The sequence below is a fragment of the Podarcis pityusensis genome (assembly GCF_964106645.2).
Source record: "Podarcis pityusensis genome assembly, chromosome: Z".
Lineage (NCBI taxonomy): Eukaryota > Metazoa > Chordata > Lepidosauria > Squamata > Lacertidae > Podarcis > Podarcis pityusensis.
This window is the reverse complement of record NC_138044.1, coordinates 16,708,455-16,734,949: the sequence shown is the minus strand read 5'-3', so window position 1 is coordinate 16,734,949 and position 26,495 is coordinate 16,708,455. Positions and strand designations below refer to the sequence as shown.

Genomic DNA, 26,495 nt, shown 5'->3' with positions numbered 1-26,495 from the left:
GGGCATTTAATCTGTAGGATATGAGATAAGCAACTACCATCCACAATGGCTCTGCTCTTCTTCCACAGTCAGAGGGAGAAATGCTTCTGAATTACCTGTTGCTGGAAGCCGCAGGAGAGGAGAGTTGCTCTTGTGCTTGCATCATGCTTGCGGGTTTCCCATTGGAGCATCTGGTCAGCCACTGTGAAAACAGGAGGCTGGACTAGATGGGCCATTGGCCATATTTAGTAATGTTCTTATGTCCTCATGTACATAGGAAGCTGCCTTACGCTAAATCAGACCAATGGTGCATAGAGCTCACTGACGTTCGTTCCCAGCTCTCCGTGGAGCTTGAACGAATGCAAGGCAAATGCTGTACCATTCTGCTCCAGTTTTTCCTGTTCATAATTGTGTTATACAGTTAGAAGCATAGTCTGATTTACACCATGTCAGACCACTGGTCCATACAGCTCAGTGCTGTTGTCTCCAGGGCTTCAGCCGGAGCCCCAGCACATTACAAGTATTGAAGACATTCAGTGCAATTCATGTGTAGTGAGTGTTGGCTCGCTGGCCTTGAGGGGGGTTGCTGAAGCCCCTGGGGCCACTACAGCCTGAGCTGTTGTGCGCTCTCTCTCTCTCTCTCTCTCTCTCTCTCTCTCTCTCTCTGTGTGTGTGTGTGTGTAGAATCCTCTTGGTTTTGTATGGGTGGAACATAACCCCCATAGCTATGCTTGCTTCTGCCTCTGGCCCTGCCCGTCACTGGCACATGGCTTCTGGAAGGTTCCTCACCAGGGCATGTTGCCTCAGGGCAACAAAAAGGAAAGGAAGTTTCCCAACCTCAAGGCTAGAGTGTCATACTGGGGTGGCAAGAGGTCCAGATCCCCTGCCATGAAGCTCACCAGTTGACCTTGAATCTGTCACTGCCTTCACAGGGAGGTTGCCAGAAGAAAAGGAGTGAGGAAGAGAGCATGTACACTGCCCTGAACTACTTGGGAGAAGCACAATATTAAAACAAACAAACATGACAGACATGCTGTTGGACTGCAGTTATTATTATCATTGTCATCATCAATATTGCATTACTATCCAATCCCCGGGGGCGACATTATCATTGTTATTAATAATATATTAATCCCCAGGGGTGATGGGGAAAGTAGTCCAGCAGTATCTGGGGACCCAAGCACAGGGAAGGCTAGTCTAAGTATTTCATGGTGTTCTTTTGGGTCACTTACATACACATAGAAAGAGCCACTTGCGTACCATTTTTAAGCGTACCAATAGGTTGGATGGCCATGGATGCTTTAGTTGAGATTCCTACATTGCAAGGGGTTGGACAAGATGACAAGATGACTCTTGGGGTCCCTTCCAACTCTACAATTCTATGATTTGGGTCTGAATGGAGGCAATGGTTTGCAGATGTAAATTCACTCACCATTACCAATACGGTTTATGTCATAGCCTACTGCTGTTCTAGAGGGTCCCTGTGCTTATTCTGCCTACATTATAGCTCTAATTTGAATGGTTCCTATCTGCGTTTCTGGAATTTCACTTCCCTCTGACCCCACTGCACACAACTCCCCTTCCATTGCCATGAATGTGTATACACACTCTCACTCACACCATGTATATGGTAAAGTAAGACTCTAGATCAGCACAACTTGGGCTGAAATAACAAGTGCGTGATCATCTTAGGAGCCACAAGACTCTCGGTTGGTTTGTTCGTTTTTTAACTCTCTTGGTTTTGTTGTCCTTGTTTTGCTGTAAACAACCAGCAAGCAGAATTCTCTAGGGACAGCTGATTCAGCAAAGCCATTCTTATCTCCCAGTCAAGGCTGCAATCCCAAACCAGATTAACTTTGGGGGTGGGGTAGATAAGCACCATTTAATCTACCATTTAGTCATAGGACTGCATATCACATCATCAACAACTTGGGATGCACGCCTCACCTCATGTGATTCCAGCCATTATCTGGGAGTAAGCCCTATAGAAGTTAAAAGGTCTTGCTTCTAAGAAAGCCCTTTTCCTGCTACTCTGGCTTGGCCAAGGATGCTGCAGCCTCCTGCCCCTGCGTTTGATTTGTTACCTTCCCTCCCACCTCCCATGCTGGTGGGGCCTCTGTGCTTCCCATTGGCTGCCTCACCATCCAGCTGTTGTCTGCATCGCCCTGCTCCCTCTTCTTCCTAGCTGGGCGAGAGCCCCAGGAAACCAACCTGCCACCGCTTCCCATTGGCCCCTTGGAAAAAAGGGGGCTGAATAAGGAATTTGGGACTCTGCATGACAAAGTAAGAACTCATGAAGGCTTAAGGGTTTTCATGACAGCCCCAACATTTCTAGGGCAATTGGACACTATGTTCACAGAGTTAACAGTTCTCAGCACCCTTAACAGACTAGACTTCCTACAATTTTTTAGGTGTGTGGGGGGAGTCATGTGTGTTCAACATGCTTTGAATGTCCTACACAATTATTATAACTTAAATCACATTCACCCAGGTGTGAATTAGTCTAGTACTGTACTGAATATTCCTGCGTCTTCCTTTTGCAGGGTCCATTTCTTTCCCCACAAAAAAAGCATGGAGGCATTTCCAGCAACAGGTTAGCCAACAATGAAGCCATTTTCCCCCCACCCACCTCCCCCAAATGATGCAGTAGAATCACACCCATTGGGCTGTTTGGGGATAAAATAATAACACTGCAGTAGCAGCAAAGTTTTTGATGTTTAAAGCACACACTCAGAGAAAACCCTCTGTCACCTCATCTTCTAAACGGAAGGCTCTCAGGAATAATGATGTTGTGGGGCAGATTTTAGAGGTCTAGCAAGCCACATTAGGCCACAAGGCATGAGACTGCCCACCTCTGCAACCCCTGATCTGAAGAACAGGTTCTACTTGTGTATGAGCAAAAGAAGACTCAGTGAAGAGTTTGTTAATGAAGGAAAGATTTATTTGATTTTGAATGCCGAAACCTTAATGGGATACGAAAAAAAGAGATTTAAATTAAATTGCAAAAGACGTGAGATATGCAGCACAACAAAACAAAACAAAACTCCCAACAAATATTTTACAATTAAGGAAAATGAAATCTTTTAAAAAGAAACAGATTAGGCACAAATGTTACATTCATTAGCTTCAGGTTTAACAGGAATGTCCTTTAAAAAGAGATAAAGGAAACCGTTCTTGATCTAAGACTCACCGCTTGTATTCACACACATACCATACGCTATAAAACAATGGTTAACCAAACAATTCATGAGCTGATAGCGGCTGCTGTGCCCCTCCACTCTCATGCTTAAGAGTAACAAACCACAATCACTCACTTAATGTTACATCTGAAGTGGAGTTCATGGTTTGTTTCACTCCGAAACAAACCACAGCCTGTAGTCAATAACGAACCTTGTCTACAATCTATGGTTCGATCATAACACTAAGCTGCTGGTCATGACTGGTCTGCTCTGCCCATTAGTGGAGAGGGGTGAAGCAAGCTCAATCAGCTTATGATGGCAAACTGTGGTTTGCCATGATGCATGAGTTCTGCCATAAGGAAATGATCATGTGTAAGCTTTGTACCTGCTGATTTCTGCACAAGCGGCTGTTAAAAAGGCGCAGGAACAGTCTTGGCAAGGTTCCTTCTCTGGTCAGTTGGCAACTCTAGTCAAGTTCTAGCAAAGAAACCAGATATCTACACAAGTAATTCTAACGTGCAAATAGAAAAAGCTCTGTGTGTATCTCCTTTCGTTAAAAACAACCCACACATTTTAACCTAATGGAACAGGTTGTAAAAAGACCTCTGAAATCTGCAAAAAATACGCCAAGTCACATTCATTTTCTCCTAGGACTGGACAGAGAACCAAAACCCATTTTTTGTGTGGACATGTTTTAGCATCTTAAGAGGCTTCGTTGAAAAGCACTCCAACAGTGCTGCTGGTTATTGACACTATCTGTGAATATGAACACAAGTATTTGTTTGTTGCATGACTGCATCTCCAGTGGATCGGGCCCTTGGTCCTTGACAACTAGCAATACATCCTCCTGCATTCACTTGCCACCAGCATTGATAGCAAGTGTGGGGAACCCTTGCCCCCCAGCCAGATATTTGCTGAACTACTACTCCCATTAGTATCAGTATGTACGGCCAATAGCCAGGGATAGTGGGAGTTGAAGTTTAGCAACAAAATGCAGTGCCAAAGGTTCCCCACACTTGCTCTGTAGTGTTTTCCCCTTCCATTTCCCACACAGAAAGTCCTACACTGCAGGGCTGCGGGACCTGGGCCCCCCTCCAGTTGATACTGGACTACAACTCCCATCACCTGTGGCCATGCTGGCTAAAGGGAATTAGAGTCCAACAACTTCTGGACGGTGCCTCAGTCTCTCCATCACTGCTAGAGAATGTGGCTGCATGATGGGTTAGCTACACAAGACGACAAAACAGTGAAAATATACAAGAGAAATATCTTAACCAGCTCTTACAATATCCCTCATCCTCTTAGCCGTCATTTTCAGGCATTCAAGCACCATTATTTCCTTCCAGGCATCTGCAAGCCTTCTAGTATTCTAAGTTCTCAAATTAGGGGTTTAGCCAACAGGATGCAATTCCGACTTGGCAGGACTCCCATCAGGCACAGCTAACGTGATCGAGGGCCAGAGATTATGTACAAGGACACCATGTCCAGGAACAGCTGGAAGGCATCTGCATGCTACATTCACAGCACATATTTAAAGCACTATGATAGCTGCATATTCCTGCATTGCAAGGGGTCGGACACAGAATAGGATTGTAGAATTGAAGGGTGGCATCACAGTACTTTAATTGTACAGTATGAATGTGGCACAATACTTAACAAACCAAGATAATAGAGCATGCTTCAATTCTTTACACCACCTTTTTGGGTAGAACAAACCATAGTTCCCTGGGTCTGTAAGTAACAAACAGCTTTGGTTTCTCCTGACATTAAAGTGCTCCTTGTGTGCTCAAGGGAGGAGGTGGAGAAGAAGAGACAAATTCTCAGTTTTAAATAACAGAATGAATTGACCCTCGATCACTAATTCTTCCATAAAGAATACTGCCAACCTTCACTAGTGGGAAGCCATCTCTCCCCCAAAAGCCCCAAATTTGATTTTTCAATGCATTGTATATAGTCTGTCCCATAACCTTTGTCAAAGGATAATCCCTCAGTGCAAATGTGGTGCTTTCCACACGTGGTGGTGTGAATGGGTTAAAGTATTTGCCATCAGCCTCTCCCTTCCAGGGACCCAAGCTCTCTGAACTGAACTGAATCTTCTTTTATACAACTTACTGCTCCAAATAGCTTCCCGTATCATTATTATTTATCCAATTTCTGTAACACCCTTCATCTGAGGATCACAGGTAACAAACATGGTAACAAACAAAATCGATACACCACCTCCCCACAGCTTAAAATGCCCAAGGCTACTTGCTCCCCACAGTAACAACACATAACTCCCCCCCCACCGCATTGTCATTGTGCTCAGTGAAAAAATAAACAAACAAGAGGATACTGCCCACTCAGAGAGATAGAGGAAATGGAAGGGGGCACACAGGAAATACTATGATGGCATTTTAAAATTCATGATGTAGTGAAATGCAGCTGCAAAGACAGCACAGCACAGAGAGATAGCAATCTGCTATCCTCATAATTCACACCAGAACTGTTAAGGTTTTTACAAAGTCAGAAGCCTTTACAAACATAGACACAGCAAAACAAATCAATTATCTTCTCTTCCCCAATTTCATTAGGAATCCATTCACACATTTTAAAAGGAAGGAAAAGTGTTCTTGTGCACTACACCCCCCCAAAACCTTGCAGGTTTGGGAGGGGGGGTTGGAGGGGGGTGGCTCAGGCCCTGGTATGTGTTTCACATTTTATGCTAGAGCTAAAAAAGATTTTTAAGAAACAGGAACTACAGATGAGCCAGAAACAGGTTCACTGAGTGCCCTTGAATGCCCCTTGCCAAACCTCTGGATCCAACAAGGAACATCTGGGGCAGTGGCTAATACCCTGACTCACTGCTGGGACGGAATAGTGTCTTTGCTGCCAATTATTAAGCCACTTGGTTGGGATGGACAGCTGGATGGTGGGGGCAAGAGAATCTGTTAGAAGAGAAGATGCTTGTTGCCTGGATGAGCTTCAGTTGAATTCCTCAAAGGGTACAATGTCACTGGGCAGAGTCCCGTTCACCTCTGGGATGGTCTCAACCCCCAAGTAACCCAGCAGGATCTCACTGCGGCGCCGAGAGAGTTGGAGGATATCTTCTGCTAGCAACGGGACAGTGGAGTATCTCACAATGTCTAGGTCAAACATGTCTTTCAAATATTGCAGGATCTGGTGCTGGGGAGGAGAGAGAGTGGGAGAAAGATAATCAGCAGCATAGTTAGCAATAAAAAATGAAGGAGTGGGCAATTTGTGGCTTGAGAAACACATGTGGCCCTTGGCCTCATTTCATGTGGCCCCCAACATCTCCTGGTGCTGGGGAAAGGGGTGAGAAAGAACCAGCAAGATAGTTAGCTTGTAATAAAAACTGAACATTGTCTTAGGCTGCAGGTGGGAAACTTGTGAACTCGAAACTTCATGCAGTCCTCAGATTCCTTTTCAATGTTCAAAGGGCATCCCAGATATTAAAGAAAAAAATACATAACACCATTTGGGGGTGGGTTTGCAGTGTTGCAAGAAACAATCAGTAAGTATTAACCACTTTGAAGTTTTTTTCTACAGTCAAGCAGTATATAAATGTTATGAAATAGATAAATAACGTACGACCAAAAGTGGATTATTATTTTTTTTAAGTTACAGTGCAACTGGTATTATTTCTTTATCTTTAGAATTGAAAAGTTTAGGTAAATTAAAATTAGCTATATTTCCTGCATTGCAGGAGGTTGGACTTTGGGAGCCTTCCAACTCTCCAGTTCTATGATTTTTAACTTTATTTACCTTGAAGAAGCAGCAAACCTCAGAGAGCTGCTCCTTTGGCCCCAAGAAACCAAAGGCAAGAACAGGGCTGACATGCTCCGATACGGAGTAGAAATGGGATATGAAGCCATCTGGGACCTGATGTGGGAGAAAGAAAAACAAACTGAACAGTGGTTCACTCACTCTCTCTCTCTCTCTCTCTCTCTCTCTCTCTCTCTCTCTCTCACACACACACACACACACACACACACACACTGTAATGGGGTATCTTTTTAACTTTTACTCAGAGCAGAACCTATTAGAATAAATGTACCCGAGTTTGTCCATCTGTTTCAACAGGTCCATTCTGAGCAGGACTGACATTGGATGCAACCCAATTTTATTAAAATACTTTGGGTTGTTGTAGCCAACTAAGGCATACTGAGAGTAGACCAACTATAATGGATGGGTCTAACTTGGTCGTGGCCATTAACCCTTATTTTCATGACTGCAAGTTGTTTCAAACTGTTTTTAATACTATGTTTTAATGTTGTAAACTGCCCTGGGACCTTAAGGTGTAGGGGTGCTGGCAATAAATAAATAATAAAACAAAAAATGTTATTGGGTCCACTCCTAGTAGGACTAGCATTGTGTATTTTGTGTTTTTATACCGTAAACTGCTCTGTGATGAAGGACGGGATATAAATTTAAGAAATAAAAATGATGATGTGATAGCAATTCTTTGTACATTGCAATGTGACTACACCACTCATAAGGACTGCAAATCAAACTGATACAGCCACATTGTGACTTAAAAGCATCCTCTTTAGTATCAAGATAAACATCACACATAAAATATCAGCTACAAAAAACCAGTAAAATTCATAATGAACATAGTAAACAACTAAACAAAATATCCTCTAGACATCAGGAAGCAAAATTTTACAAATGAGAATCAATTAGACCGTTAGCCTCCTCCCCCCCCCAAATCAACTTGCTAACCAACCATTGTATGTAAGTCAACTATACCATTAAACTTACCAATAGAAGTCGCCTCTTAGCTTTCAGAACCGACCAGCAGGCAGTGGCAAGAGCCTGAAATTAAATACATATAGGAAAAAGCAAGACTGTCATCATGCTGCCAACTTTTATTTCAAAGGCCAACGACCTACAGCTGTTGAACCACGACAATCTGAAGTCTCCACATTACAATTTACGAAGCAACAGATCTTTTCCATTGCACCTTTCTGCAAGGAATCTGTTGCTATTTCAGTTTATCTGAAGCTGATTTCTAAGTTCAGATTGGAAAGAACAGGGTGCTTTGGGGTCTAAGAAATATGTAAGCACTTTACAGAGGGGGCGGGGAGGGTTGCACTCCAAAAAACTCAGAACGGAACCAGTAAAAAAATTAAAAATCCTGAGAACATCAAAAGAGTCTTGCTGGGGGGTCAGGCCAATGCCCTATCTAGTCCAGTCTCTTCTTACAGTGGCCAACCAGCTTCTAATAATGGGAAACCCACAAGCAGGATTTGAACACAAGGGTCTTCTCTCCTCTTGCAGTTTCTAGCAACTGGTATTCAGAAGCATCGCTGCCTCAAACTACGGAGGCAATGCACAGCCAGCCTCCATGAATTTGTCCTATCCCTTTTTAAAGCCATTAGGGTTGATGGCCATCACTGCCTCCAGTGAGAGCGAATTCCACAGTTTAACTATGCTCTCCATGAAGATGGACCTTATTTTATCTGTCCTGAAACTTCCAACATTCAGCTTCAATGGATGTTCATGAATTCTAGTCTTGAAAGAGAAGGGAGAAGACTGTTCTTCAGTGAGCACCAAGGCTAGTCTCCCCTCCGCCTGACTCAACCATTATCCAGACACCTCCTGGAACAACAGCCCTTAAAATTCACAGCCTTCCATCTTCTCAGTCTCAGAACCCACCTCTACCCTAAACGTGTCAAGCAGGTCCTCCCATTTTTGTGCGTCTTGTTGTGCATTAATGGCCAATTCATGGCTTGCTGGAGGAAATTCACTTTTCCAGACCAAGTCCAGGGACTGAAAATGGACCTATATTTTAAGTGGGGGCTGAGAACTGCTGGACAACCCAAATGTGCTTTGGGCAATAGCAAAGCAAAAGAAAATAGAATGTATTTATTTATAAATAATTTGACATTTGATATTTCAAAACAATCATGAGAAAAATCAGAACTTTGCTAGACCTCCTTACAACTCTTACACATTTTTTTCTTATCCCCACCTAAACCAGGGGGACATCCTACTAGTGTAGTTCAAAATAATGCAAGGAAATCAGATCCCGTCATGGGTTGCAATAAATCTGTGTTTGTTTATTTAAATTTACAGTTTAGTGCTGTTTTTATTTCAAATTACAAATGGGGCCCGTAAAAGTCTTAATCCGGCCCTGGGGATCAGGGATCACAGAACAAGCTGGAACCTGGCTGAACGATGCCCTAAGGGTAAGATTTGCACTGTGGCATAAATCAGAGCCAGTGAGGTGGTGTAGTGAGAGTGCTGGACTAGGACATGGGAGACCGGGGTTAGTTCAAATTGCCCCTCGGCCATAAAGCCCACTGGGTGTGACCCTGGGCCAGTCACTGCCTCTCTAAGCCTAGCCTACTTCCTGAGAAGCAGGAGAACCATGTATGCCATCTTCAGCTCCTTAGAGGTGTAAGTGCAAATAAATAAAAACAAATAGTTCTCCTTCCCAGTGGGGGGTATGTCCAGCAGACGCACCGTCTCCTTGAAGCTGTCCGAGAGCCAGCGGTTCCGCAGGACAGCCAGCACCGAGGAAGGTGGGTTCTCCAGGTCCTCAAAGGCATCCATAAGGATGAAATCCAACACAATATCGAAGAAGCTCATGCAGACCACCTGGGAAGGATAAATACAGGTAAACTGACAGGCATCAACAACAACAGTTTATTTATTGCTTGCCCTTCACCACAACATCCCAGCATGGGTTACAGCATTAAAACACAATGTTAAAAAAAAATTAGAACCATTTACTTATTTTAATTAATGCTTGAATCTTTCAAAAAACTTTTTTGCTGATAATTCCATTGTTTTATTATTTACAAACTGCTTTGAGGGTTGTTAGAGTTTGTTCTTTTTTACAATCAAGTGGCATGTAAATTGTATGAATCAATAATAACAACAGCTTTCACTGACTACTTTTTATTTTATTTCAAAAAGGAGAAAACGACACAAACCCCTCGTCCTTCCAGCTCCTTCTGAGTTGTGGGCCAGGTCTCCTGCCTCAGCGTATATTGAAGCATCTCGTCATAGCTTTCTAGGAAGCCCTTGGTGTTCTGGGATGTGGGGAGGAACAGAGAGACAGCTCAGTTGCTAAATCTATGCTACAACTCAGCACCACAGCAGACTGAACAACATTAGTCTAACTAAGAGCAGACCCACTGAAAACGGGCATGATTAAACTTACCGTATATGTGCTCATTTCATCAGGTCAGCTCTAAGCATAAAGTAAGCCCCACCTTCACAACGCATTCAAAGCAATATATTGCCACTTTAAACAGTCATGGCTCCTCCCCCCGCAAAGAATTCTGGGAGCTGCCGTTTGTTCAGGTTGCTGGAGTTGGAAACCACCCCCACTCCTCTCCCAGAGCTACCCTTCCCAGGATGGCTTAATAATCAATCCCTCTTCACAGGGAACTCTAGGAATTGTAGCTGTGGGATATACACATAGAGAAATAAAGAAAAAGTGGAGTGAAGTGGTTGTGGTTTCAGATCAGTCTTGTTCAAACTGGGTCACCCTGCTAGAGGTGGGGTGGGAGAACTGGGTAGACAGACATGGCTGGGCTCATAGCTCTAACCAGCCTCCAGCCAATGGTGCAGAAACTACCAAAGTTGTAGTTTAGCAACATCTGGATGACCACAGAAGTTGCCCCTGACTTTGCTATAAAGAGAATAGATCGGTGGTTCCCAAACTTTTCTGGGCCACTGACTCCTTGGGGTTCCATAGAATCACCCTGCTACTCTACAGAAAGCATTATTCAGAATGGCGGTTTGCATGACCCGCTAAAGAAGATAACTAACAATTTCAAGACAGTAGCAATTAATTTCACAGTTGTTCAGAACCCCATTAAAACTATTTCAATTATTTAATTGAACAAAACTGAAGAACATGACCCAGTGATGCCAGCATTTCAAAATGTGATAGTCCTTTACACCTCCGGCATCCCTGCCGGTCCCTTGCCTCTTAGAGACTCCCAGGGAATCTCCCTCCAGAGGGCGTCATCACCCACTTTGGGAAACACTGGAATAGATGAGGAGTAAGAACTGTCTCCTGCAACCATGGTGATGGCTGAAGCCACCTCTCTCCCTCAACTGGCCCACTTACCTTTTCAGCCTTGATCATCAACCCCATCACCATCCGTTTCCCCACCTCCCCAAAAAAGGACTGGTTTCTGTCATCCCGAAGAAGTTCCTGCAAAAGAGAGTTCCATTCAGATAACAATCTTTTCCTTGGAAAGAGGGTGGAAAATAGTAGTGTAATTGATGTAAAGGATTCTAAGTAGCCCTTGGCCAGGAGACAATAATTGTCTATCTGTTATTTTCTCTCTGACCGAGAGCAGCTCTCAGGAAAAGAAGAGGCTGTAGATCACGGGTTAGAACATCTGTTGTGCCTAGAGAAGGTCCCAGGTTCAACCCTCCCAGTGGCATCTCCAAGTATGGCTAGGAATGTCTCCCTCTTGAAACTCTGGAAAGCTGCTGCCAGTCAGTGTGGGCAGTAGTGGGCTAGATAAACCAATGGGCCTGATTCAGTAGAAGGCAGCTTCCTATTTAAATTAGCTCATTATTTAGAACCATGAGGACTAGAACCTTATTTTTTTTAGGTAAAATGCTCAGCGGTAGAGCATCTGCTTTGCATGCAGAAGGTCCCAGGTTCAATCCCCAACTGCGTCTCCAGGTAGAGCTGGGGAAGAAACCCTGTCTGAAACCCTGGAGAGCCTCTGCCAGTCAATTTAGACAGTACTGAACTAGATAGACCAATGGCCTCACTCATAGTATAAAGCAACTTCTTCTGTTCCTCTTATCAGGCAACTTATTTGTCTAACCAGAGAAGACCAGAAGTTGAACATGGGACCTCTTACATGCCAATCATGGGCCCAGCCAGCCACTGACCTCTCAAAACAGAACCACATTCCCACATAGGTGGAATAGGGGTCTGGAGGAGACTTGGGATTTCCCTACCTGAAAGGCTTGTCTGACACAGTGGAGCTTTGCCAGGAAGTCGTGGTTATTATAGCAGCCCAAAAGCTCTGTCCTAGAAGAGAAGAGAGGGGTGAAAATGGAGGTACCTGTAAACATTCAGGACGCTCCTTAGGCACATATCCCTTGAGGAAAGGGAACCTATGGGTTCCAATGACAAAATGGCTGCCGCAAGGGGCAAGGCAGGACACATAATGACTGGGATCTCCAAAAGTGAGACAGGACAATGTATTGCTGGCCATATTCACACCAAAAACAATGCTGTCCAGGGTTGTAAAGACTGCAGAAAGAATAACTGGGTGCACTCTTCCCACCTTAGATCAAATCTATGCTGGCAGGTGCCATAAGAAAGCTGCAGAGATAGCGCAGGATAGTACGCACCCCGGAAATGATCTCTTTCAGCTTCTGCCTTCTGGAAGAAGGTATAGGGTTATAAAGACCAGGACTAGCTGCCTGAGAAACAGTTTCTACGCAAATGCAATTCTGGTTCTAAACGCAGCATAAGCAGTCTCTATAGTATATTATATTTTAAAATGGGGTTTCAGAGTTTTTAGGGGGTTTTGAATGTTTTATGTAGATTTCCAATTTCATTTTTCTGTATGGGACAATGACAATAAAGATATCGTATACCATACTAAAACAGATTAAAATACTAAAACAGATTAAAATTACTTCAACTTTCTAAGCATCTGGGTAGGCTTCTCCAAACAGGAATGTTTTACACCTGTTAACTCCTCCAGTGCCACCGCCACCTTGCTTCTTGGCCAGGAGACAATGGAACCCAGTGTGGAAACTGGCCAGTGTGGTGTAGTGGTTAAGAGCGGTGGACTCGTAATCTGGTGAACCGGGTTCGATTCCTCACTCCTTCACATGCAGCTGCTGGGTGACCTTGGGCTAGTCACACTTCTCTGAAGTCTCTCAGCCCCACTCACCTCACAGAGTGTTTGTTGTGGGGGAGGAAGGGAAAAGGAGATTTGTTAGCCGCTTTGAGACTCCTTAGGGTAGTGATAAAGCGGGATATCAAATCCAAACTCTTCTTCTTCTTAGCATCCCTTTAGGTCAGGGGTCGACAAGGTTTACTGGCCATGGGCGGATCACTCCCACGGACATCGTCCATGGGCCGGACTGGCACAGCGCAACACCGGAAATCACATCTGCGCATATCCGCAACGCTGGAAATCACTTCTGCCCACGGCCAGATGCCGAAAACTGCGCCTGCACAGAAGCGATTTTTGGCATCTGGACATGTGCAGATGCGATTTCTGGTGCCACTCGGCGAGTCCCTGCACCATGCCGCGCCGCACCAGTTTAGCGCAGCACGTGGGGGACTCACCAAGTGGGTGGGCTCGGTTTGGGGGTGGCTCGTGGGCCAGTAAAATGGTCTTTGTGGGCCGCATCCAGCCCATGGGCCGCACGTTGTCAACCCCTGCTCTAGGTAATCCCACCACCTCCCAGGGGTAGTAGCACATAATACACAGACTATATGGAGCTTTCTGGTACAGATCAGTTCACTTGCTCACCGGAAAGTCCTGCATGACACCTGTCCATCCTTCACCAACTGCAAAGCTTCTTCATATGCCGCGACCGGCTTGGAGAGCTGGAAAGGAGCCTCCCCGATTTGAAAAGAGTCAAAGAGCTGCAAAAATGTAACAGAATAAAACTGATGTCACCCAAAGGCCACAATTCCTAAATACCAAGCTGCCCTAAGGCAATGTTGGGTTGGATTGTGCCAGGCTGATCCATGCTTCTCTGAGTTCCAGACTTGATTACTGCAATGACACTGTACCCAGGACTGCCCTTCTTTTTTCTGTTTGTTTTTTTTAAAAAACATATTTTATTGATTCCAAACTTAAACAGAATTGCATAATAACATCAACAAATAAAACTCCCTCCCAGAGTGCAGATTTGTCTCTAAGTAGGACACAGCTTCTGTTTTCACAAGCATCAGTAATATAATTAATTGCAAGTGTCATTCCAGAGTATTCCATGTGTTCTTCTTGGTGGGCAAAAGCCATGTTAAAAAGATTGTGAATGCTGCATAAAACCGAACCATGTTGCATAGAAGGTGATACTCCTCTTTCCTGTATGATGTTCAAGCTTTAAGGCAGTTAATTTGTCCATGACCGTCAAGCCCCAGACCTGTGAGATCCATGCTCCCAAAAGATCTGAGAGATCTCCAGTCTACAGTGATTACTAGCTTTGCAGCTGTTAGCAGATGCATGATAAAATCTTTATTCATTAAGCTTCAAAATTCTGGAAACTGATAGTACAGTTATACCTTTGTTCTTGAACAGAATGCAGCCAATCGGAAGCCGTGGATGCCATGCTGGACATTTGGCTTCCAAAAATCGTTCGAAAACCGCAACACTCACTTCCAGTTTTCGATCGTTCGGGAGCCAAAGCATATGAATTCCATGGCATTCGGCAAACAAGGTACGACTGTACCACCTCTGGGTCCATAGGAATACGGTAGTTTGCTTTGTAATCTGGTTAGTTATTTATAGGACTTTTCCCCAAAAAAGGAATGGTTTGTGGGCAATACTGCCTTGAAGACAGCTCAATCCTCTGCAACATGCTCAAAGCAAATTTACTGAAATGGACAAGCAAACATGAAAGGGATTCCCCATCACCACGAAGGCAGCAAGTTTGGAAAACCACAGCACATAGTACAAATCACCTCAGCAGCAGAGAAGAAGGAATCCTCAGAGGTCAAGCTGTTTTCATCATCATCATCAGCCCGGAGTCTTAGAGACTCCTCTGTCAGCGGGAACATGAGTGTTCTCTCTGGGGAAGATGGGGAGTGGGAAGACTCAGACATCAAAATAATAAGCAAACTAGTATGATGCTCAACACAGCATGCTGGAGGGCCAGAGAAAAAAGCACGTTTCTGAGGTCACCACCCTCACCCCCAATTTTGCCTGTATAATATCAAAGAACATTCCTGCTAAGTCAAGTGGGAGTCTGTCCTGCCTCTGTTTGTTTGTTGGTTTGTTTGTTTGTTTACCTGTTTCATTCAATTTATGCACTGCCTGATTTTTCAAAGAAAATCCCCAAGAACTCAAAGAAGGTTACAAATATATATATATATATATAAAACAATAGAATGGTCACTAAGAAAAATAAATAACCCATGATTTAAGACTTTCAAAAAGTTTAAATAACCAAAGCCTAAAAACAGATTAATCATGCATCAACTTTCTAAACATCTCGGTAGGTTTGTCTAAACAAAAAGGTTTTTAGTACATTCCCAAAAGAGTACACTGATGGTGACTGGAGGAGGTTACTGCTAGGTGGATTTGTAGCTAGTTGACTAACCGAACCCAAAGAGTTCTCACTTATGGTCCTTCATCATCCTGGAGAAAAGTAACAAGTGGGATGCCACAGGGTTCTGTCCTGGCCTGGGCCTGTTGTCGTTCAACATCTTAATTAACGACTTGGATTAAGGAATTGAGGGGATGCTCATTCCATTTGCATAAGATGGGGGACACCTGGTTTGCCAGTAGCACATGTAAAAAGAATTTAAGGGTCTTAGTATACCAAAAGTTTAACATAAGTCAACAGGGTGATGCAGCAACAAAAAAAGCTAATGCTATTCTGGGCTGCATCAGCAGAAGTATTGTGTCCAGATTAAAGAAAGTAATAGTCCTACTCTATTCAGCCTTGGTCAGACCACACCAAGGTCTATGATTCTATGACTGCTTGGTATCAAAAGGAAGAGAGATCCCAAGTGTAGATGCTACCACACTAAAAAATTGAGGTCTTACAAGTGTGAAACGGGCATTATGCGGGACCTGTAGCAGTGCCAGTTTTGCCTATCAAAGCAGTCAAGTAAGCACAAGTGGAGTTGGGAATCTGATAGGTGAACTGGTCCCAAGTTTGTTAAGGACTGTATATACTAATAGTAATACCTAGAACTTGGCCCACAGCTGGATCCTAGCGCCACTCACCCAGGTCTAGCAGCATGCTGTCAGCAGGGAGGGTGGAACCAAATTCTTCCTGGAGGTTATACGCCCGGTGCAAGAGGGATTCCAGCTTCTCTGCAAACTCTATTTTCTGGGATTCCTGCTTAATAGAAAAAAAGATATATAGCATTTATTAAACCTTGCAGAGCTCACACCCATCAACACCCTGCCCCCGAAGCTAGTAGGCATGATTTACAGCAAGCATGATTTTTTTAAAAAGAACATCCAATGAAATCCCCAACAGGCAGCAAGGGAGGCCGGAGGTACCCAAAGAAAAGATCTGCAGACCATCAGTGATCCATGAGCTTCATTCAGGCAGCCTTGCCATAGCAACCACCATGAGTGCCAGTGCAGTGTAGTGGTAAGCGTTGGACTAGGACCTAGGAGACCAGGGTTCAAATCACCACCTGGCCATGAAGCTCTATGGGTAACCTTGAGGCCACTCACTGACTCTCAGCCTACAACCTACCTCACAGAGTTGTGGGGATTAAATGAGGAAAAGAACCATGTGTGCCACATTGAATGCCTTGGAGAAAAAGGTGGGATATGGATGCAATAAATAAATGAACTCTGTGGAGAGGTGTAGCAGGGGTGTGGGCTGTAAAACAGAGTGTGCAGCCAGTGCTCCTGCATCTTTAGAACTCAGTGCTCTGGCCAAAGATTCCTCACTCCTGTCACTCAACTAACTCAGGTGTGGGGAACCCTTTACTCCCCCATTCCTGGCTGCATGCTGCTGAACTGCAACTCCCATCAGCCCCAGGAAACATGGTCAATGGCCCCAGGAGCTGTAGTTCAGCATCAACTGGAGGCACAAAGGTTTCCCCACATCTGAGCTAATGGGCTATACCTCCAGGAGATCCTCTGGCAGTAACTCCTGTTCTTTACGGCTGTCCCAGGTGATGGAGGGGCTGGTGTGGTCCCTCTGCCTGGCAGTCAGAGCCTGTTCCCACTTCTGCAGGGCCTCTTCAAACAGCTCCATCCCTGTCAAGGCAAGGTAGGCAGAAAAGAAGGCCAAAGAATCACTTTTTTTAAAAAAAAATCAACTGGTTTTCTTACAGTAGATGGGGAAAATATAGCAGTCAAAAAGGTCCATCTTTTTTCTCCCTCTTTTTCTGGCCCCATTGGAAAACTCTCCATTGGCAACACAAAAGACTCCCTGACACATTTTTTTAAGTTAGCATTTGCTTTCACAGAATCATAAAATTGACGAGTTGGAAGAGACCCCTAAGGGTTGTCTAGTCCTACCTTCTGTAAGGCAGAAATGACAGCTAAAATATCCCTGACAGATGACCATCCAACCTCTGCCTAAACGCCTCCAGTGAAGGAGAGATCACTACCTCTTGTGGGAGTCTGTTCCACTGTCAAATTGCTCTTCCTCTCAGAAAGTTCTGCCTAACGTTTACTTGGAATCTCCTTCCTTGCAATTTGAATCCATGGAAGCAACAGAAAACAAGATTGCTCCAGCTTCCCTGGGACAACCATTTCACTTCATACAACACATAGCAGCAACAGGCCAGGTCCTGACCTTGGAAGTAGAGGTTTTCTGCACTACAGTCCCCTGCAGCTCCTGGATCTTCTATGGGTTGTGTCTCCCAGGGTCCTGCTGACGCTGGAGTCGGGCTGGAAGAGTTGGCCACCACTATCTACCAAGTGAGAAGAGAAGGAAGAAAAAGAACCGTTAGCAGCCTCAAGTGTTCCCACCCCATTAAGCATGCTTTTCTCTTTTTTTAAGGTGCATACACTTTTTAAAATTCTTTCATGTAACCTCTTACTCATATTATCTCCAAAAATCCCAAACACTGCAACTGTGATTTTTGCTACATTCTGGCCATGCAAAACCAGTGCTTTCTACACCCTGCCACCTGCACCCCTCTGTCTCCTTCCAGACAAACAACAGGCATGCTCCTGCTTCAAGGATACCTTTCAGCAACACAGGCACTGCAGGGGGAGGGCAGTGCAGGGCTGGCGGGGGAGTATGGCCTGGGAGAGAGTCCTGAGGGCGAGACAGAGAGGGCCACAAGTCTGTGCCCAGCACCCTGGCTAGGAGCTATGGATAGAAGACAAAAAGCAAAGAGAAACTCGTACTGAAGCGAGGCTGTGGGAAGAGCTGGAGTGCTTGCTGGGCTCGATGGAGGAGATCCCACTGAGCGTGTCGTTGCTTTTGCTGCTTGGGCTCTGCACTCGCTTATTGGAGTAACCTGCAAAACAGAACATGCGGTTCAAACAACAACAAAAAAAGGCTTTGTGATGAGGGGTCTTAATTGCCATGATGAAATGGGGACAACCTCAGCTGCAGTACATCTGTTTTCAAAGGCAGCAGTCGGAAATCTCTGACTAGCCGATTGCTGGGGGTTTGTTTGGGACCCTTATAAGAAGGACCAGTTGCCTTCTAGGCATTGCTACAGGGAGAGTCTGCTGGAACCATCAAAGGGCACCAACTCCCCCCCCCCTGCCTTGCCCCAGTCCCAGCCCTGCCTGGGACCCTTAAAAGGTGAAGGTGCTGCTTAAGCATCCTTCTCTTCCCTTAATATTTTTGTAGAAGACATAATTTGCCTTTGGGGCAGAAATGAGGATGTGTTTGGCATTTAGTCTTGTTGAAATGTTTTGAATAAGTATCCATACTGTTTGCATTTACATTATTGTATTTTTACGATTACTCATGGGAGCTGCCTTTTTGGCTGAAAGGCTATATATATATATATATATATATATATATATATATATAAGCAAGCAGTAACGTTAACATAACTCGGGGCCTGCAGGTGCCCTGCAATCTCAGCCTCTCCACCTAAAGCAGCTTGGGACCAGGCTAGCTTGTCCTTTAAACCCTCAGCCTATCACCGTGTCCTGCAGGATGTGGCACCAGTCCACCAGGAGGCCCGTTCCACACAATTAAGTGTGGCGGCACCTTGTACCCCTTGGTACTCCCTCTCCACCCTCCGCCCTCACTAAATATCAGGTAGCCAGCTCCTCTGCTGGCTTCCCTCTGATATCATAGCCACCTTTCTTGACGGAGGGGACCCGCCTCGTTGGCAAGATGGGAACAGGGACACCTGTGGGCTTCACCCCTGCCTTCTCCGGGGCAATCTGCTTCTTACGACGACGACGGCGCTTCAGCTGGTGTGCTGCAAGAGCCAAGGCAACCGTCCCAAGTGCTGTGGCGAACAGAACCTTACGCAGGCCTGGAGTGAGCCTCAGCTGAGAAAAGGCAGACTTTAAAAGGGGAAGAGAAATAGTAGTAGTAGTAGTAGTAGTAGTAGTAGTAGTAATAGCAATAGCAATAATTTTGTTATTTATATGCCACCCACCTGACTGGGTTGCCCCAGCCACTCTGGGTTGCTTCCAACAAATTAAAACATTTGACACAGTAAAACAGCAAAATATAAAAACACAACAAAATACCAAACATTAAAAACTTCCCTATACAGGATTGCCTTCAGATGTCTTCTTAAAGTCATATATCTGTTTGTCTGTCTGACATCAGATGGGAGGGCATTCCACAGGGTGACAGGGCGGGTGATCATAGAAGCATAAAATGGGTCGGTTGGAAGGGACCACGAGGGTCATCTAGTCCAACCCCCAGCAATGCCAGAATCTTTTTGCCCAACATGGGGCTTGAACCCAAAACCCTGGGATTGAGAGTCTCATGCTCTACTGACTGAGTTATCCCGTAGTCACTATATTCATTTAAAAAAATATATTCTTTTGCAGAGGCACTTTTATCCAGCACAGTTAAATCTTTCTCATATAAGAAGCTGTCCAGTTCTGAACCAGACCATTGATCTATCTAGCCTATTGTTGCCTGCGCTGTCTGGCAGCTGCTCTCCGCAATTTCAGACCACATAGCTTAATACTGCCCACACTGCCTGGCAGCTGCTCCCCCAGGGCTTCACAGAATTGTAAAGTGGGAAGGGACCCCGAGGATCATCTAGTTCAATCCCCTGCAGTGCAGGAATTGCAGCTAAAGGATCCCTGACAGATGGCCATCCAACCTCTGTTTAGAAATCTACAATGAAGGAGAGTCCGCCACCTACTATGGTTTAGCTGGAATCTCCTTTCTTGTCATTTGAATCCATTAGTTTGAGTCCTGCCCTCTGGAGCAGCAGAAAACAAGCATGCACCATCTTCCATGGGATAGCAGGGGGCATTCTGCAGCCCTGCCTGGAGATGCTGCTGAGGGCTGATCCTGGGTCCTTCTGCATGCAGAGGAGGTGCTCTAACCACTGAGCTAGGGCCTTCTCCTAAAAATACAATTAAGATTCCAGTTCTAAACATAGGGATGAATTAAATGTGCATATTCACCTGACCAAACGTTGTGTAAAGGAATACCGGTATCTCTGCGACAGTCATCGCCAGAGCCTGAATAATGGACATCCCCTCAGTTCTCTGAAATGCCATTTTTGACAGACGTTCTAGGCATGCGCTGGAAAATGCTGTGAGGAACAACCTTGGCCAAGAAGTTCACCAAGAGACCCAGCTCTCCTTTGGCAGGCTCCTACAGTCAGCCTTATTTGGAAGATCGCCTCCCTGTTGCAGAGGTACGAAACAATAATTAAATAATTAAAAATAAATGGAAGACAGTCAGACACAACTAACGGAGGGGCCCTTTCACAGAGCGCATCCAGAATGGCACAGTCATGGGGTAATAAACAGCGAAGACCATCTTGGGCCAGCTCATGAGCAGAGAAGGGAGGCAAAAGACATCCCTTTTCTTCTGACAGTTGTGGTGTAGTGGCTAGGGTGTTGTAGTAGGACCTGGGAGAGGCCAGGGTTCAAATCCTGCACTTGGCCATGAAGCTAACTGGGTGACTTTGGGCCAGTCACTGCCTCTCAACCTACTCTACCCTTGCAGGGCTGTTCTTGAGCTCCATGGAGATAAAAAGCAGCAAACAAACAAACAAACAAACAAATAAATAATATACACAAGTAGATTGCACCTGAACATGAAGTTCCACTAAGGCTTTTCTCTATGAGGCATATCAGACCAAACTAAACTACTGTATGCAATGCGACTGAAGTCAAGGGAAAGAAAAACAAAAGAAAGCAAACATGAGTATTTTTTTTAAAAAAAGTTTTCATTTTTATTTGTTAACAAAAATAAACGTGCAAACATAACAAAAAGAAAGAAAAGAATTAAAAAAAACTAAACCTTGCAGCGTCACAGCCAGGAAAAGCAAAGTACAAGGGCACCATGCAGTTCCAAACAGAAAATGAAGTATTGACTCATACAAAGGTTCCCTTCGCAAATAATAACTATTTATAAAAATAAAAACATTATCCACTTGTGAGTTCCGTTGTTATTTAGGATAAAGGTTCTATATAGTCTTGAATGAGCCAGACATTTGCATATCCTGGTAGCACCGAGTGACCATGTGCCTCAATATCACAATATGTATTTTTTTTTTTTTTAAAAAGGTCCCTCTATTTCTACCCTTTAGATACTTTCAGTTCATGGGACATCTTTTCAAACAAAATTGTTTTGCTGTAGCCAGATCAACAACAGCTGCATCTTCCTAGAATACATAATTGTAACACAGGACAGCATGTTCCTGTTCCCAAACTTTTTGGGGCCACTGCCCCTTGCTTCCATCAACACATCCCAGTGCCCCATACCGTACCTTACCCAATAAAAAGAATGATTCAGAATAGCAGTTTGCATGACCCACTAAGGAAGATAACAACACAATAAAATTCAGAACACTAAAAATTGTACCTTTATTCATAATCCAACTCTAACACTAGTTTAAATCATTCAATGGAATTAAGGAACTTGATACAGTGATGCCAGTTTTTCAAAGTCTGATTGTAATTTAAACCTCCAGTGCCCCTCCCATGCCTCTTGGTTGTTCTCCCCCATCCCCGGTAATCCGCTCACTCTGGGAACCACTGAACTAGAGTGGGAGTTAAAGAATAGCTTGTTATGCTGACTTTTTTTTCCCCTAAGGTGATACAGCTGGACTTTTTGTTGCCTAACCTGAAAATTGTAGGAGAGGACAATCAAGGACAATCAGAACTCCAAGAGATACAAAGAGTAACAAGTCAGGGTTGCTTCTCAGCTGCATGTCTCTGGGCACACTAAGCTTTCCACGTGACTGATTAGTTCCTCCATAGTTTTTTGTTTGTTTAAAGAAGTCCCCGCACATAGAAAAGGAGCTTGTAAGGGGAAGGACTCTAATCAGGTTTTCTCTTTCACATGCTACTCTTCTACATGCAATGATTTCAAAATAAATGAATAGAAGGTGCTCTATGTACCGTATTTTTCCATGTATAAGACTACATTTTTTCCCTAAAAAATAATGTAAAAATTAGGGGGCGTCTTATACACAGATACACCTCCCCCCATTTTCTTAAATCTGTATCCCCAAAAATAGGGGGTGTCTTATACATGGGGGAGCCTTATAGACGGAAAAATACAGTAATTGTCAGATTATTTGTAAAGCAACAGGGTTTTCTCAAGCAGTGCTTATGAACAGTGATGCCAACTGGACAACAAGAGGGTGGAAAACTTTAAATGTATGCATGCATTTATTTTTGATACACCCGTGTCAGATCTTTTCCAAATTGCTGTGCAGAAAAAAACACCCACCTTACAGCAACCTTTGCTCAATGGAGCAGGCACACACACACACAACCACCCAGTACAGTTGGTACAAATTAGTTACCATCAGGCACCCAGGTTATCAGTTGTCCCAACCCAACTCATCACTCTCTTGTCTGTAGGAGGGCAGAACACCAGCTACATTTGTTACAATTTGATGGACACCTACTCCTTCCTGGCATTCATCCCTCCTTCATTTTCAATCACGTCTCTGTTGTAATCCTTGGCATAGAACTTTTAAGTGACTATATCATTGCCGTCATAGGAAGCTGCCTTATATCGAGTCAAACTATTGGGCCATCTAAGCTTAGTTTTGCCTGCAGTGACTGCCAGCAAAGGCTCTCCAGGGTTTCAGCAACAGGACATACCGAGGCAGACCTAGAGATGCCAGGGATTGAATCTGGGTCCTTCATTGTCTAAGGCAGGTGCCCTGCCACTGAACTATGGCCCTTCTTCTAAAAATAAAGTAAGATACCAGGCCTCATGGTTGTGAAGAAATGGCTAAATTAAAATGGAATAGTCTCAAGTCAGACTGTTGGTTCATCCAGCTCAATACAATCTACTCAGACAGGCAATATCATTGCAGAGTTTCAAGCAGGGAGTCTCTCCTAGGCCCTACCTGGAAATGTTGGCGATAGGACCTGGGACCTTCTGCACACAAAACAGATTCTCTGTCACGGAGCTCTGGCCCTTCCCTGAAACACAGAGTAATATTCCAGTCCTAATGTAAGTGGGCTGTATTGTATAGGAACATTGGAAGCTGCCTTATGTTAAGTCAGACAACTGGCCCATCTAGCTCAGTACTGTCTACACTGACAGGCAGCAGCTCTCCTGGGTTTCAGGCAGGGGACATCCCCATCTGGAGATGCCAGGGATGGAACCAGGGCCCTTCTACATGCAAAGCAGATGCTCCACAACTGAGTTACGAACCAAATTAGAGCACAGGGAGCTGCCATGTTCTGAGTCAGGCCACTGGTCCATCTAGCTCAATATTGTCTACACTGACTGGCAGCAATGGCTCTCCAGGGTTTCAGTAAGGGACATTCCCAGCCCTACCTGGAGGTGCCATTGGGGATTGAACCTGGGATCCTCTCCATGCAAAGCATCTTTCAGCAGCCTGCAGCCAGAATAAGCCCTCTGAAATGCCCTCTTGAAGCCAACAGCCATCCCATCCTCACCCCCCTCCCACATGATTAGAGCCCCTGGACACTAAGTTCCTATTTCATAATCATCACCAAACACCACTAGCAAAGCGACATACAGTGGTACCTCTGGTTACGTACTTAATTCGTTCCGGAGGTCCGTTCTTAACCTGAAACTGTTCGTAACCTGAAGCAGCACTTTAGCTAATGGGGCCTCCTGCTGCCGTCACGCCGCCGGAGCATGATTTCTGTTCTCATCCTGAAGCAAAGTTCTTAACCCAAGGTACTATTTCTGGGTTAGTGGAGTCTGTAACCCGAAGCGTATGTAACCTGAAGCGTATGTAACCTGAAGCGTCTGTAACCCGAGGTACCACTGTACTATGTTCAGTTTACTTTTACTTTTGCTTTTAAAAGACTTTCTCAATCAGAACAAAAGCCGAGAGTCCCATTTCACCAGGTGTAAATGCTGGGGAAACCCCAAAGCAACAGCATGCAAAGAAAGAGACTACAGTACTGTACTCCTGTTTGCTACTCTCTGGGGCTGGCATTTTGGAGGCAGGCTGCCCCTGGCCATGGAGATTGTCCTTAGCTTGCCAGCAGCTCAGTCCTCCATCAATTCATCCACTCTCCCTGACCCCGTTTTAAAGGCATCCTAAGTCACAGACGCGTCCAGCCCCAAGCAATATCTCAAGTTCCACCACCCCCAGCAACGAACTAGCGTTTTCTTTTGTTGAGGTAAACTGCACCTGAACCAGGGAGACCCATTAAGGCAGCAAGCCTAAGTAACGTTGCCAAATTTTACGGAGTTGGAAGCACAAACGGAAACTGGGAAGGTAGGAAAAGGCTTGGCCAAAGGATGCCATGCCGCAAATGGGCTGAGGACCCTACCACAAATGGAGTGATGGCAAATACGAGGAAACGGCAGCAGCAACGTAAACTGAGACCTTATCATTTTCCAGCAAAGCACTTGCCCAAGAGCTCCTTTCGTTCGCGCAGGGCTCTTTGGAATGAAAGGTACTAACAGATTTCCCTCATTCCCCCTCACCCCTTTCCGCATAATGGAACACACCACCGCGCACCTGCCCTAAGCAGGTCGGACAATACCACCTTCCTGATGGGGGGATTGAGAAGCCCTCACCGTGCATCGGCGTTCCATGGCTTCAAAAGGGCAGCGTCTCCTTCCCGGCTACGACTCAGCCTCACAGCCTAACACGCCTGTTGTCAGCAAGGGGCAGGGCGCCGTGGGGAGACCTCCAATTGGCAGCCTTCTCGGCCAATGAAAGCGGCCCCCTCAACGCCGTGCGAGAGCCAATGGGCGCCCTTGGCCCCTCCACCGCGTCGCCGGTTTAACATACCGCAGCAAAATCGAGTGCGGTTGAGAGGCAATGGAGTTTCCCTCTTCCTCCCCTGCCCCCGCCCCGTGGGAAAGGGGGCGTGCGCTTCAGGGCTGATTGACGTGCAGCTCAAGGGGCGGGACTCCTCTTAAAGGGGCAACGTCTCCTGTACAGTAGGGAATCTTGAGATCAATAACCTGAGACTAGAAAATTAGGGTTGCCATGTGTCCTCTCTTTCCAGGACATTTAAAATTTCTGTCTGGGCGGATTTTTTAAATTTGCCGAAATGTTTCTAGCTATATGTACTTTCTGGATGAGACATAGACATAACGGGTGGCTGAAGACTTGCTTTCCTATTCTCTTCTCCTGCCCCCCTCAGCAATATATCCCAGATTCTCTATAGCCTACATATAGTAAGGTAAAGGGACCCCTGACCATTAGGTCCAGTTGTGACCGACTCTGGGGTTGAGGTGCTCATCTCGCTTTATTGGCCGAGGGAGCTGGTGTTTGTCCGCTGACAGCTTCTGGGTCATGTGGCCAGCATGACTAAGCCGCTTCTGGCGAACCAGAGCAGCGCACGGAAACACTGTTTACCTTCCTGCCGGAGCGGTACCTATTTATCTACTTGCACTTTGACGTGCTTTCGAACTGCTAGGTTGGCAGGAGCAAGGACCGAGCAACGGGAGCTCACCCCGGGGCGGGGATTTGAACCGCCGACCTTCTGATCAGCAAGTCCTAGGCTCTGTGGTTTAACCCACAGCGCCACTCACGTCCCTTTACATATAGTAGGGGTATTTAAAATGAGAGTCGTCATAGCATCCTCTTTTTTGCTCTTCAAAATATGACAACCCTTCTTATTGTTAGTATTATAATAATAGAATCCTTCTTTCCCCGATCCACAATAATATGCTATTGCTGCTATTATTATTATTATTGGATTTTAGCTGCCACAATGAACAGGTCTGGGAGCCTTTTTCTGGCTTTCTAGATTTGAGGTGCTCATTAATTTATTGATTAAAGTTTGCACGTGCCTAAAAACAGTATTTCTGAAATGATAAGCCTACTTGGTTTAGGATACTTTGTGTGTGTGTGTGTGTGTGTGTGTGTGTGAAGGGTTGTAGCCATCATTAGACATACACAGAGTGGATCTGTTGACTAACTAAGCTCCATTAATTTCAATGGGTCTTATTCAAGAACAGCAGACTGACATGTTTTGTTCAGGGCCACTACACTTTTGTTCAGGGCCACTACACTGTGCCCAAGGGCTGTATGTAACTAAGTCCTACTCTTATTCTTAGTCCTACTCTTATTCTGATCCAGTGAACCTAATTTAGTCA

General features: G+C 45.0%; 1 protein-coding gene across 7 annotated transcripts; it reads right to left on the bottom strand.

Annotated features, from left to right (window-relative positions):
* Positions 1-2,898: 2,898 nt before the first annotated feature.
* MIGA2 (mitoguardin 2) lies at positions 2,899-25,223 on the bottom strand. Of its 7 annotated transcripts, none has more exons than XM_080990220.1 (16): positions 25,180-25,223; positions 20,387-20,611; positions 19,087-19,297; positions 18,170-18,282; positions 17,610-17,727; positions 16,932-17,065; positions 16,070-16,187; positions 14,800-14,906; positions 13,643-13,758; positions 12,105-12,177; positions 11,251-11,337; positions 10,103-10,201; positions 9,630-9,764; positions 7,923-7,976; positions 6,924-7,040; positions 2,899-6,323 (listed from the first exon to the last, which is right to left on the bottom strand). In XM_080990220.1, the coding sequence occupies exons 2-16, from the start codon at positions 20,480-20,482 to the stop codon at positions 6,123-6,125; spliced, it is 1,779 nt and encodes a 592-aa protein (XP_080846346.1). In that variant the 5' UTR covers positions 20,483-20,611; positions 25,180-25,223; the 3' UTR covers positions 2,899-6,122. The 7 variants fall into 7 exon arrangements, with proteins under 7 accessions (XP_080846346.1, XP_080846342.1, XP_080846347.1 ...); XM_080990216.1 differs by lacking the exon at positions 25,180-25,223 and adding an exon at positions 24,963-25,111; XM_080990221.1 differs by lacking the exon at positions 25,180-25,223 and adding an exon at positions 24,963-25,111 and having other exon boundaries at positions 16,070-16,184.
* Between the last annotated feature and the right edge of the window lie 1,272 nt (positions 25,224-26,495).

Bases quoted from the DNA above. Each gene is read 5' to 3' on its own strand.
- MIGA2 (XM_080990220.1), bottom strand. From the start codon at position 20,482: ATGGCATTTCAGAGAACTGAGGGGATGTCCATTATTCAGGCTCTGGCG. The intron at 16,188-16,931 runs GTATAGCCCATT...TTTTCTATTAAG, and splicing joins TGCCAGAGGATCTCCTGGAG to CAGGAATCCCAGAAAATAGA. The intron at 12,178-13,642 runs GTGAGCAAGTGA...CTTCTCTTCTAG, and splicing joins GTGTCATGCAGGACTTTCCG to GACAGAGCTTTTGGGCTGCT.